The 13759-nt window shown below is 38.1% G+C and overlaps 1 protein-coding gene and 1 non-coding gene across 2 annotated transcripts; one reads left to right on the forward strand and one right to left on the reverse strand.

Moving 5' to 3' along the window:
- Nucleotides 1–323: 323 nt before the first annotated feature.
- On the forward strand, nt 324–430 carry LOC127747246 (small nucleolar RNA R71). The gene has a single exon (XR_008009048.1). It is a non-coding gene; the product is annotated as a small nucleolar RNA R71 (small nucleolar RNA).
- A 7967-nt stretch (nt 431–8397) lies between these two features.
- On the reverse strand, nt 8398–9510 carry LOC107472193 (uncharacterized). The gene is made up of 2 exons (XM_016091742.1): nt 9215–9510; nt 8398–9100 (listed from the first exon to the last, which is right to left on the reverse strand). Exons 1-2 carry the CDS (start codon nt 9508–9510, stop codon nt 8398–8400), a joined length of 999 nt encoding a protein of 332 aa, XP_015947228.1.
- Nucleotides 9511–13759: the final 4249 nt, after the last annotated feature.

A 13759-nucleotide genomic window follows, 5' to 3' on the forward strand; every position in this document is an offset into this window, starting at 1 on the left:
TGGTCTGTTATTAAACATATTTTGGTTTCTTCTACCTTGATTATTAACGAAGCCTTGTTGAGACTTCTGTTGATCCTTCAGAGTGTCAATATGGTATTCAGAGTGTCAACCTCTAGAACTCCTTTCTTCTGAGCCACCCTATTGTTCAAAGGGTTTCTCTCAGAAGTGTACATGAGTTGGTTGTTTACAACAATTTCAATGAGTTCCTGTGCCTCTTTAGGCTTTTTTTTTCAAGTGGAGTGATCGACCTGCAGAATAATCCAAGGACATCTTATATTTCGGATAAGCCATCATAAAAGATTGCTAGGATAGACCATTCTGAGAGCATGTTAGGAGGACAACTCTTGATAAATTTCTTATATCTTTTCCAAGCTTCATAGAGGGATTCACCCTCTTTTTGTCTGAAGGTTTGAACTTCCACCCTAAGGTTGCTCATCTTTTGAGGTGGAAAGAACCTGGCCAAGAAAGAATTGACCAACTTTTTCCAAGAGTCCAGGCTTTCATTAGGTTGAGAATCCAACCATATTCTAGCTTTGTCTCTAACAGCAAAAGGGAAAAGTATAAGCGTGTTGACCTCAGGATCAACTCTATTGGTCTTAACAGTTGATGAGGGAAAAACGATTCCACACAAACTCACCGGCAAGTATACCGGGTTGCATCAAGCAGTAATAACTCACAGGAGTAAGGTTGATCCCACAGAGATTGATGGATTGAGTAACTTTAGTCTGGTGATGAATTTAGTTAAGCGAATATTTGATGAATTTGGTGAAATTTTGATTAACAGACAATAAATTGCATGAAAACAAAATACAGAAAGTAAATTGGCTGAATCTTAAATTGCAGAAGAAGTAAATTGCTGAAACTTAAAGTGCAAGAAATTAAAAGAGTTAAAACTTAAATTGCAAGAAAGGTAAATAACAAAAACTTAAAGTGCACGTAATTTAAATTGCTGAATCTAAATTGCAAGGAAACTTGAATTGCATGAAGAACAAAGGGATTTGGGTACTGAGAATCAAAATAGAACTAGAAGATATAAATTACAGTAAACTATAGAACTCTCAGATGAGAAAATTCAGAAAATAGATCAATTCATTACCAAAATAGAAATAGAAAAGTGCAGAAGAGTAAAAAAAATGAAAACTTAAATCAAGTATAGAATCCTCTCAGAGAAATGAACGATTGTAGAAGAATAACTAAATAGTAAGAAAACTAAGAACTCAGGTGCTCTCTTAACAAAACATAAAGGAAGAAATTGCAGAAACAGAAGAAACCTAAGATCAGATCTCCAATTCATAAAAGTATCAATGGAAAAATAAAAGAGAACTCTAAGATGAAGAAATTCAGAATAATTCTTTTATCTCAAGTCCAAGATCCAAAAAACAGAAGAATAAAAGTGGCAGAGGAAAGGAAACAAAACATAAAGGAAAACTCAGATCTGATCTCAATTCTAAAATTCTAAAATGAAATTAAAGAGAGAGCCCCTTATGTAATCAAATTCCTATCTATTTATACACTTTCTAATTCTGGCTTCCCGTACTTGGAGTTGGCTTTTTGGCCTTGTATGAAGTGGATCAGAATTCAGCTTCCAGGGGAACGTTGCGTTCTCAAAGTGAGCGCAGCGTTCATTCATCCATGCGTGCGCATCCCTTGCGCGCGCGCGTCCCTTTGCGACTTTGCTCATCGACGCGTACGCGTCACTTATGCGTGCGTGTCACTATCAGTCTTCAGATCCCACCATGCTCGCGCGCCCCTTTCACGTGTACACGTCTTCAATAGCGTTTTCTTATTGAGCACTATGTTGGCTTAGTGAGCGCTGCCCACGCGTGCGCATCCTCTGTGCATGCGCGTGGGTAGTAAAATCTCAATTCCAGGCTTCAACGCCAGTCACGCGTGTGCGTGCTTTGTCCCAAGTGCTCCATCGACGCATGCACGCCATGAGTGCGAACGTGTCGGATGTAAAACTTCTAATCCCAATCTCAAAATGCCCAAAAACGTTCACTGAGTTAACGTAACGCTCTCTTTGTAAATGAGCACCAAGTATATCCACACGTACCCGTCCTTTGTGCGTACGTGTGGATTTGCACAAGTCATTGCCGGCGCATATGCGACCTGTGCGCGTGTGCGTCGCTACTGGAATGCATCTCTTCCTCTCCATTTTGTCACCTAAAATCAATCAAACAAGAAATCAAAGTCTCACCAAAATCATAAAAAATTGCATTGTTTATAATAATCACTTAATTCTCGCATAAATCTCATGATTTTATATAAAATTAATAATGTTTGATTAGATCAAGATAATCATGAAATTCCGCTCCAACCACTTAGTTATTGTGCAAGAAAGTGCATAAAACCTAATGAAACAAATGAAAAATGCTTGTGAAACTAGCATAAGATGACTTGTCATCAATACACCAAACTTAAATCTTGCTTGTCCCCAAGCAAGCACTAAAACATGAGAAGAAATGAAAGAAACAGGAAAGCATATATGTCCTTATTTACCAGGTAATTGAATTTGGTTCATGGGGTTTTATGCAGATGTAATTGCGCTCTACTTTTATTAAGTTTCAGGATTGAAATGTCCCTTTAAGTGCTAATTAAAGTTGCTGTTGTGAACCTTGTTATTCGTCTATCTTTGGTGTTTTGATTTTCTTTTATTTTTCTGTTGAGAAGGTTTTTTTTTTAGCTAAGCTTTATGTGTTGCAGCAGCTTATTAACTTTATTTTTCAGTCAACACATCTTCACCACAGACATTTGGCTCACAATTCATCCTAAGACATTGATGCCCATCACCTCTTTGGGTCACTAAATGCCTTGTAACTAGGTTGCTCTTGATAGTGGACTTTCTGTTGATAATCCTGGATTAAATCCTGGATTAGTTAATCCAAGTTATCAAGTTTTAAAATACTCCCCAAAAACTAATTGTCCAGGCAGATCCTAGTATAGCAAGCACCACAGGCATATGTCCTAAGGTCCAAGCTATTGGTGTTTAGCCTTATTATTTGTTTTTTTCATTTTTGTTGCCAATTTTTGTCTTTTTTTTCTTTCCTTCTTACTATTCTTTTTCCAAGTATAATTATTAATTGAAGGCTTTACAATAGCAACTAAGTTCACACTACAAGAGATATTATATTCTGCAGCTTTTATTATTAAGCTTACCAATTAGTCAAGCAATTACCGCCACTGAACTTTATCATTATTCTGGCTAGATCAGTTATTTTGAATAACAACAGGACAGTAAACTAATAGAGTGCATATAAGGGCAAACTTATCAGAAAGGAGAATAATTCGACTTCCAACTAAAGCACAACAGATATAAACAGTTGAGTAACAATACAACCTTTTGGTATCTTCTTGTTTAGTCCTTCATCTTCCTTCTTAGCTTTTGTGCCTTTCTTGCTCATGATGTACAATCCTTCCAAAAAGTTGAATAGTTCTCTATACTGATAGTGGAAGTTTCTTGTCCCCCCAAGCACTTAAAAAAATGGTTAGCATGCATGAATGTTTGTAGGCCTTTGAACATACTTTGGTGTGTGAACACCAAACTTAGTCCCTTGCTACCACCTCTTATGCAACAAATCATCGATATACATGAAAGCTTGTGCCTTTGCTAAAGGTAGTAAAACTAAAAACTAGAAAACAGACAATGGTTGAGTAGTTTCCCTGATTGCTTAAAGCTAGTAACCATTTATGCAGAGGGTTGAAATGTGTTTTTAAATGAGATTTTTGGTGGAACACCAAACTTAGCATCCTTCATTCACCCTTAAATTGTTTTGGTGTGCAACACCAAACTTAGCTCCTTGTAATACAGATAAATCTACTTAACCCTCTTATTGAAATAGTGATTGAAAAGAGAGTTACCTCTGGTTGGGTTGCCTCCCAACAAGCACTCGTTTAGTGTCATTAGCTGACATCTTATCCTTTGATCATGGAAGCTGAAAATCATAATGCCTTAGCTTTTCTCCTCTAACTCTAGACTTCCTTCCGGTCTCCTCTTTGATGATTTCTAGGTGTTCAAGTGAAAGGATCCGGTTCACAGTATAGTACTCAAACAATTGCGGAGACACCTTCATTGGTTGGGTGTTTAACACCACTTTATCCCCTGGTGAAAAGCCTTCAGTAGGGATCTTCAGAAAGAATTTTTCCATTTTTATCAGCACATTCTCTACAACTCCCAGTGCTTGCTTAATGGATTTGTCAGCCATTTGGAGAGCTATTCGAGTAGATTTCAGCTTAAAAATTTGTAGTTTCCTCATGAGAGACAGAGGCATCAAGTTTATGCTTGCACCAAGGTCACAGAATGACTTCTCAACAGTTATGTTTCCTATGGTGCAGGGTATATAAAAGGGTCAAGGATCATCTTTCTTCTTTGGCAAAACTTCTTTGGAGAATAGCACTACACTCCATTATCATTTCAACAATCTGTCCTTCCTTCAGGGATCTTTTTTTGTTAGCACTTCTCTCATAAATTTGGGATATAATGGCATCTTTTCAAGTACTTATAAGAAAGGAATATTGATGCTGAGTGTCTTGAATATATCCAGGAATTTTAAATATTGCTTATCCTCGTTCTCTTTCTTGAACCTATGTGGATATGGAAGTTTAGGGACATATGGCTTCACCCCTTCCTTCTTCCCATGTAGCTGTGGTTCAAGGATATTCTTGTCTCCCTTTGAGATTTGCGCATTTTTTGGTTTTCTGATCCTTTTCACTTCTCTCCTCTGTCTCTTCTTGTGGATCTTCTCTGTTGCGTTCTTCCTAATTGATGGCTTCCTTCTTCATAGTCTTCTCACTTTCCACTATGATTGCTTTGCACTCCACTCACTTTGTAGCTTTTCCTTTGTCTCTTGGGTTGCCTTTAGTGGCACTAGGGAAGGCATTTGCTCTCTTCTCACCTATTTCTGAAATTTGCTTAGCCATTTGCCCCATGTGTCTTTCAAGGTTCTGATTGAGGGCTCTTGGTTTTTGAATGCCAGGGCTTGATCTTTCCTTCCAGCTTCCTGATCCTGTCTTGCTATCTCTTGATTTTTCATGAGTTTTTCCATCATTGTCTCTAGACTAGAGATTCTTAGAGAGTCCAGATTCGGCTGTGGTTGTGTGAAATGAGATGGTTATTGCTGGAAGTTGTTTGAATTATTTGCGGGGGTATTTTGTGGGTAGAATATGGATGTGGAAAAGTTATTCTGGTGGTTTTGTGAGTTGCTATGGGGTTGGTGATATGTGTTTTCTGGGTTTTTGAATTGGTTAATATTATTGGATGAATGGCTTTGGTTGTTTGTGTTGCTCAGGCTGTTATAGTTGAAGTCCCTTTGTCCTTGATTCTGGTGCTCACCCCACCTCAAGTTAGAATGAGTCCTCCAGGATGGATTGTGTGTATCACCATGAAAGTTATGTTGGAACGAACTTGAGGTGTTATTCATGTATTGCACCTGCTAAGGGCTTTGTTGCTCATAATTGAATGTCCCAAAACCTTCTTCAAATTGATTCTATCCATGTGAGGTTTGATATTGGCTTTGTTTATTTACTACAGCAATTTGTAGTCCATCAATTTTCTTGGCCATCATCTCCATTTGTTGCTGAAGTTATTGGTGCATCTGTTTGTTTTGTGCCAAGATAGTGTCAACACCTTCAAGCTCTAAGACACCTCTCTTGGGAGCTGGTTCGCGTTGCCTTTGATGAGAATAAAAGTATTGACTGTTGGTCACAGTGTCTATGAGATGTTGGGCTTCTCTAGCTATCTTCCTTGGCTGTACTGAACCTCATGCCGAATAATCAAGGGCCTCTTAAGCTTTCAGAGTCAAGCCCTCATAGAAATTTTGAAGTCTGTCCCATTCACTAAACATCTCAGGTGGACACTTTCTGATCAAGGCCTTGTATCTCTCCCAAGCCTCATAAAGTGATTTTCCATCCATTTGAGTGAATTTTTCCACTTCTGTCTTCAAATTAATAATCCTCTGAGATGGGTAGAATTTGGCTAGGAATTTGCTCACTAAGTCTTCCTAATTATTGATGCTTTCTTTGGGAAATGTCTCCAACCATTGAGATGTTTTATCCTTCAAGGAGAATGGAAATAACAGCAGCTTGTAGATACCCTGATGTACACCATCTGTTTTGACTATTTCACAAATCCTAAGGAAAACAGACAAGTGTTAGTTTGGATCTTCAAGTGGACCTCCCCTATAGGAACAATTTTTCTGCACCAGAGTAGTAAGTTGAGGCTTCAACTCAAAGTTGTTTGCATGAACATTGGGACTGAGTATACTGCTCCCAGTTTCTTGGATTGGGGAAGGTGTTAGAGGTGAGAACTCTCCTTTGAGGTGGGCCATTATTGTTGGCCACTTCCTCTGGTGGATTAGGGGGGTTACCCTCCATCTCTTGATCTTCCTCCTGGCATACAACATAAACAAAACCAGAAACTAAAAAGAAAGCACTCTACTGCTAGAGTAAAGTTAAGGTTAGCTTAAACAAAATCTCAAACAGTTAGTGTGCTTAACAAAAATAAAGAAAAATGCTTAATCTAGATGATCACCTACTTAATCATTATCCATCTGTATCAATCCCTGGAAATGGTGCCAAAAAATTGATGAGGGAAAAACGATTCCACACAAACTCACCGGCAAATATACAGATGAGGGAAAAAATGATTCCACACAAACTAACCGGCAAGTGTACCGGGTTGCATCAAGTAATAATAACTCACAAGAGTGAGGTCGATCCCACAGGGATTGATGGATCAAGCAACTTTAGTATGGTGGTGAATTTAGTTAAGCTAATATTGATGATTTGATTGGAGTTTCATTGACAGAATGTAAATTGTTTTTAATCTAAACTACAGAATATAAATCTACTGAAGAGTAAATGGCAGAAAATTAAATTGCTGAAACTTAAAGTGCAAGAAATTAGAAAAGTAGAAACTTAAATTGCAAGGAAGGTAAATAACTGAATCTTAAAATGAGAGAGACTTAAATTTCAGAATCTAAATTGCAAGGAAAGTTAAATTGCATGAAACATAAAGGAAATTGGGTATAAGTATTCAAACAGCAAAACAAATCAGATGAAAATTGGAGCAGTTTCTCCATTTGTTTGTTGCAGAAGTAGTTGCAACCATCACTTATAACACCTTTGGGCACCCCATATCTTGTGACGATGTGTTGCTTAAGAAAGTGAAGAACAATTGGTGAGTCACATGTGGTTGTGGCTATAGCCTCCACCCATTTGAAGACATATTCCACTGCTACCAGAATGTATTTAAAGGAATATGATGGGGGAAAGGGGCCCATAAAATCCATACCCCAAAGATCCAATAGCCCCACTTCCAGAATGAAGTTTTGAGGCATTTCATTCCTCTTTGTTAGTCCTCCAGCTCTTTGACATTCATTACATTGGAGCACGAATTTTCTAGCATCCTTGAATATAGTTGGCCAATAGAATCCACCTTTAAGCACTTTAGCTGCGGTTCTTTCTGGTCCAAAATGTCCACCATAAGTTGAACCATGACAGTGCCACAGTATGTCTCTCATTTCACTTTTAGGGATACATCTTCTAATCATCCCATCTACACACCTCTTGAATAAGAATGGCTCATCCTATAGGAACTTCTTGGCTTCATTACATAGCTTCTTTACTTGTTGCTTGGTGAACTCTTGAGGAATCTTTCTTCCCACCTTGTAGTTTGCAATATTAGCAAACCAAGGTGCTTGCTGGATTTGGAGAAGATGTTCATCTGGGAACTTCTCATTCACTGGTTGTAGTGTATCTTGGTTGGCTTCTTGTGGCAATCTTGACAAATGGTCTGCCACTTGGTTCTTGCTTCCTTTCCTATCTCTTACTTCAATGTCAAATTCATGCAATAGTAGCACCCACTTGATAAGCCTTGGCTTGGAATCCTGTCTAGACATGAGATACTTGAGAGCAGCATGATCAGTATAGACTATAACTTCTGAACCAATCAAGTATTGTATAAATTTGTCAAATGCATACACAATAGCCAAAAGCTCTTTTTTTGTGGTGGTGTAATTCTTTTGTGCCTCATTTAACACCTTACTTGCGTAATATATGACATGATGCAGCTTGTCTTTTTTTTGCCCAATACAGCACCAATTGCAACATCACTTGCATGAAGATGATAGGGCTTATACCCTTGATATCATCAATCGTCCATCCCAAGGCTGTCTTGTGAACTTTCAACACTTCAATCAGCTTTGTTTCATCTTCCATGTTTATTGAGGAGTTAATGATCACTGGCAAAGTTTTTTCTTCTCCTACGAATGCATACTTGAGATGAGGAGGGAGCGGTTTTAATTCTTGCTTTGACATTTCCTTTGTTTCGCCTTCAAAGGATACTTCAGCTATTTTTTTTATGATAGCTCGTTCTACTTCTATTTCCTCTTCTTGTTCCTCCTAGTTGTTGGCATCCAGTAACTCCTCTTCCACTTCTTGTATCATTTCCACTCTCATGTGCTTTTCCTTCTCAAGAGAATATTGCATGGCCTTGAAGACATTGATGATCATTTTTTCATCATGCACCATGAGGGTCATTTCACCTTTCTCCACATTAATGATGGCTCTTGCTATTGCCAAGAAAGGTCGTCCCAATATAATTGAACTGTGTCCCTCTTCTTCCATGTCCAAGATAACAAAGTCAGCAGGGAAAATAAATTCTCCAATCCTCACCAATAAATTTTCTACAACTCTATTTGGTATATTGAGTGATCTATCAACCATTTGAAGTGACATTTTGGTGGGTTTGACTTCCTCTATTGTAAGCCTTTTCATTAGTGAGAGGGGCATAAAATTGATGATGGATCCTAAGTCAGAAAGAGCTTTTTCCAAGGTCATGTTGCCTATGGTGCAAGATATGATGAAACTCCCAGGATCTATGAGTTTTGGTGGGAGACCTCTTTGAATCACTACACTGCACTCTTGTGTTAAGATCACTGTCTCTTTTTCATTCCAGCTTCTCTTCTTGTTGATGAGTTCTTTTAGAAATTTTGCATACAAAGGCATTTTCTCCAATGCTTCAGCAAGTGGGATGTTGATTCCTAGCTTCTTAAAGACTTCTAGGAACTTAGGAAATTGTTGGTCCTTTAGCCCCATGTTGAATCTTTGAGGATATGGAAGTGGAAGAGTGTATGACTTCTCCACTTTCTTCTATTCGTGTTGTTGCTCCTCTATGACTTATTTTCCCTTCTTTGAGGAATGAAGCTTTTCCTCTTACCTTTTGGACTCCTTTTGGTATTTTTCTTTTGTTGTCACCTCCTCCTTGCTTTTAGCCTCTTCATTCTCTGCTGGCCACTTGTTAGCTTCTTTGTCATTCTCAAAGGTTCTTCCACTCCTTAATTGGATTGCTTTACATTCTTCTTTGGGATTGGGAATGGTGTCACTTGATAGTGCATTGGGTGCTCTTTCAGCCACTGTGTGCTTGGACAATTGTCCAATATGCTTTTCTAGATTTTGCAGTGAAGCTTCATGGTTCTTATTGGCCAATTCTTGATGCTTGATCATCTTTTCCATCATCATCTCCAAGTTGGAGATTCTTTGAGCTTCTTGGGGTGGTTGTGGTTGATTATGGGGTGTTGAAGGTGGATGATAGTTGTTTTGGTTAATTGCAGGGTTATTTGGTGGATAGTAGTTAGATGAAGGTTGATTGTTTTGTGGTTTTCTGTATTGGTTTTGGTTAGTATTTTGATGGTTTTGATGGTTTGTGTTTCTGGAATTGTTCTGGTTTGGGTTTCTCTGCCAAGGCTGTTGGTTTTGGTCATCTCCCCACCTCAAATTAGGGTGATTCCTCCATGGAACTCATTTTGTCCAGCTCCTTGGTTGTGCATGTATTGGACTTGCTCAGGCTGATGCTCTTCATAGTTTTCTTCATTTTGTCCCCATGTAGGTGATGGTTGACTTGTTGTATTCACTGCAGCTACTTGAAGACCATCTATCCTTTGTTGTTGAATTTGTTGGTGCATCACCTTGTTTTGTGCCAAGATGGTGTCCACACCTTTAAGTTCTAACACACCTCTCTTTAGAGCTGGTTGGTGTTGCCTTTGATGACCATAGAAGTACTGGTTATTGGCTACAGTGTCTATTAGATTTTGAGCTTCCTCAGCTGTCTTCATTAGTTGCACTGAACCTCCAGCAAAATAATCCAAGGCCTCTTGAGCTTTTAGAGTCAATCCTTCAAAGAAATTCTGAAGTCTGTCCCATTCATTAAACATCTCTGGTGGACACTTTCTAATCAACGCTTTGTATCTCACCCAAGCCTCATAAAGTGATTCTCCATCCATTTGGGTGGATGTTTGCACTTCTGTCTTCAATGTTATGATCCTCTGAGGTGGGTAGAACTTAGCCAAAAACTTGCTCACTAAATCCTCCCAATTGTTGATGCTTTCTTTGGGAAATGCTTCTAACTACTGGGTTGCCTTATCCCTCAAGGAAAATGGAAACAACAGTAACTTATAGATGTCTGGGTGTACACCATTTGTCTTAACTGTGTCACATATCCTCAGAAAGATGGCGAGGTGTTGATTTGGGTCTTCCCAGGGACCTCCTCTATAAGAACAGTTGTTCTGCACCAAAGTGATGAGCTGAAGCTTCAACTCAAAGTTATTGGAATGAACATTTGGAGTGAGTATACTGCTTCCATAGTTTCTTGCATTGGGAAAGGCATAGGAGGCTAAGACTCTCCTTTGAGGCTGGCCATTATTATTAGCCACCTCTTCTGGTGGATTAGGGGGGTTGCCCTCCATCTCTTGATTCTCTCCTCTGATTCTTCTTCTCTAATTATGCCCTTCCCTCTTGCTTCTCTTCTCAATCTCAAGAATATTCTCTTTGGTTCAGAATCAAAAGAAGTGGAGTCACCTCTTCTTCCTCCTGGCATACAACCAAAACAACAAGAAACACAAACAAAGCACTCTGTTCCTTGAGTGCAGTTAGGATTAGTAGAGACAAAATCCCATACAGCTAGTGTGCTTAACAAAACCAAAGAAAAATGCTTAATCTAGATTATCACCCTACTTAATCATTGTCAATCCAAATCAATCCCCGGCAACGGCACCAAAAACTTGATGAGGTAAAAAATGATTCCACACAAACTAACCGACAAGTGTACCGGGTCGCATCAAGTAATAATAACTTACAAGAGTGAGATCGATCCCACAGGGATTGATGGATTAAGCAACTTTAGTATGGTGATGAATTTAATTAAGCTAATATTGATGATTTGATTGGAGTTTGATTCACAGAATGTAAATTGCTATGAATCTAAACTGCAGAATATAAATCAACTGAAGAGTAAATGGCAGAAAATTAATTTGCTGAAACTTAAAGTGAAAGAAATTAGAAGAGCAGAAACTTAAATTGCAAGGAAGGTAAATAACTGAATCTTAAAATGCAAGAGACTTAAATTGTAGAATCTAAATTGCAAGGAAACTTAAATTGCATGAAACATAAAGGAAATTGGGCACATGGATTCAAACAGCAAAACAAATCAGATGAAAATTGGAATCAAAGAAATTTAAGATGAAGAAAATCAAAGAAAATAATTCATCATGGATTGGAGATATTGCAATCCTTCATGAATCAAATGGGTCTCAACTCCTTCCTCAATCATTTATGTAGATCTATGGCGGATTGAAATTGATCGGATCCAAATTCCTTGGCACTCCAATCTCTCTAATCACAATCAATCTTGCCAATTCCTTGATCTAATTGTCATGAGAAGAGTTAGAGCAAATTCTCTTATCCATTAGCCACACGAATTCTCAAAACCTCAATTCCTCCCAAATAGTGTTAGTAATGCAAGTGATTCCCCTTTTGAGGCTCACACAAGCATTCAACTGAATTCAACCCCCTTCCAGAGTGAAGATTTCTAAATCAAAACAGAAGGTATCCAATAGCTACAAAAATGAATTGAGAAGAAGAAGAAGAATTTCATTGATTCATTGGAATTACACTAGATCTCCTCCCCCTAATGAAATTAGGGTTTAGTTCCTCATTGCTAAAAAAAAAACCAGAAAACTAGAGAATATCTGAAATAAAAACAGAAGGAAAACTTAAAAAGGAAAGAAAATTACAATATATGCTCTACTAACGAAATCCCCCTACAATTCCCTACTGACTCCCCTTTTTTGAATCAAATTCTTCTCTATTTATACACCTTGAATTGAGCCTTCGGGTTCTTGGGTTGGGCCTCTTAATCCTTGTTAGGATTGATTGGGTTGGAGCCAGATGCAATTGAGGAGAAGAGTCTGCTAATTATCCCTTTCTGGTATTGAAGTTGGAGTCATCATTTGATGGCCAACGTTGACTGAAATGCCCATTTCAAAAACCAAAAGAATTTGCTGTCATTGGCGTTTGACTCAACGTTAGACGGCTAACGTTCCGCATGCCCACGTCTACGCCTGCATCTCACGAAAGCGTGAAATCTGAGATTTTGCTTACTCATGCGTACGCGTACACCATGCTTACACGTGCGTTGCTCTTTTTTCCATCCACGCATACGCGTCAATGGCGTGTATGCATCGATTCAAACTTCTCAACTCTGATTTCTGGGCTTGGCATCGCGGACGTTGGAGTTAGCGTTTGAGGCAACATTGGACCTCCAACGTTCGCTTTATGACGCGTACGTGTGGATGGTCAATTTTGCCATTCGACGCGTGCGCGTGACACCCGCTTGTGCACGGATAAAGAAATTAAGCTTTTTGACGCGTATACGTCATCAACGCGTACGCGTCGCTCAAAATTCAATTAGCTCCAGAATTGAACATTTCATCACCACGTTGGGAGTAACGTTGGATGTCCAACGCTCTCTCCAATGTCATACCAGCATTCTATAGCTTTTCACATTTGAGGCAACGTTGGATCACCAATGTTGCCTTCAACGGTGGCACCCATTTCTTTTCTACCAAAAACATTGTCTTCAACGTTGTATATTCCTCTCTTCTTCCTTACTTCATTTTGTCCTACAATCAATCAAACACAATGCCTCAAAGTTTGCTATAATCATATGGTATTTGCATCATTCATAACATTTATTAAAAATAGCTCAAAACCTTATGAAAAAGCACTATAACAACCATGTTCACTAAACTTTAGGCAATGCATGCAATCTCAATCCAAACACCTACTTACTGTGCAAGAAAGTGTATAAAACATTAGAAAACAAGAGAAAAATGCCTGTGAAATTAGCATAAGATGACTTGTCATCATATACCGGATCGCATCAAGTAGTAATAACTCACAAGAGTGAGGTCGATCCCACAAAGATTGATGGATTGGGCAACTTTAGTATGGTGATAAATTTAGTTAAGCGAATATTTGATGAATTTGATGAAATTTTGATTAAATGACAATAAATAGCATAAAAATAAAATGCAGAGAGTAAATTGTTAGAATCTTAAATTGTAGAAGAAGTAAATTGCAGAAACTTAAAGTGCAAGAAATTAAAAAAACTGAAACGTAAATTGCAAGAAAGTTAAAAATAACTGAAACTTAAAGTGCACGTAATTTAAATTGATGAATCTAAATTACAAGAAAGCTTAAATTGCTTGAAGAATAAAGGGATTTGGGTACTGGAAATCAAAATAGAACCAGAAGATATAAATTGCAGTAAACTAGAGAACTCTCAGATGACGAAATTAAGAAAATAGATCAATTCAGTACTAAAACAGAAATAAAAAAGTGTAGAAGAGTCAAAACAAAATAAAAACTTAATCAATTGTAGAATCCTCTCAGAGAAATGAAAGATTGCAGAAGAATAAAAAATAGT

This window comes from Arachis duranensis, chromosome 4, assembly GCF_000817695.3.
Source record: "Arachis duranensis cultivar V14167 chromosome 4, aradu.V14167.gnm2.J7QH, whole genome shotgun sequence".
Classification (NCBI taxonomy): domain Eukaryota; kingdom Viridiplantae; phylum Streptophyta; class Magnoliopsida; order Fabales; family Fabaceae; genus Arachis; species Arachis duranensis.

What these genes read in the sequence shown, in the direction of transcription:
- LOC107472193 (XM_016091742.1), bottom strand. Translation starts at nt 9,510, where the DNA reads ATGGAAAAGATGATCAAGCATCAAGAATTGGCCAATAAGAACCATGAA. An exon ending in TACCAAAAGGAGTCCAAAAG is followed by an intron (nt 9,101 to 9,214) that starts GTAAGAGGAAAA and finishes ATATCCTCAAAG; the next exon opens with ATTCAACATGGGGCTAAAGG.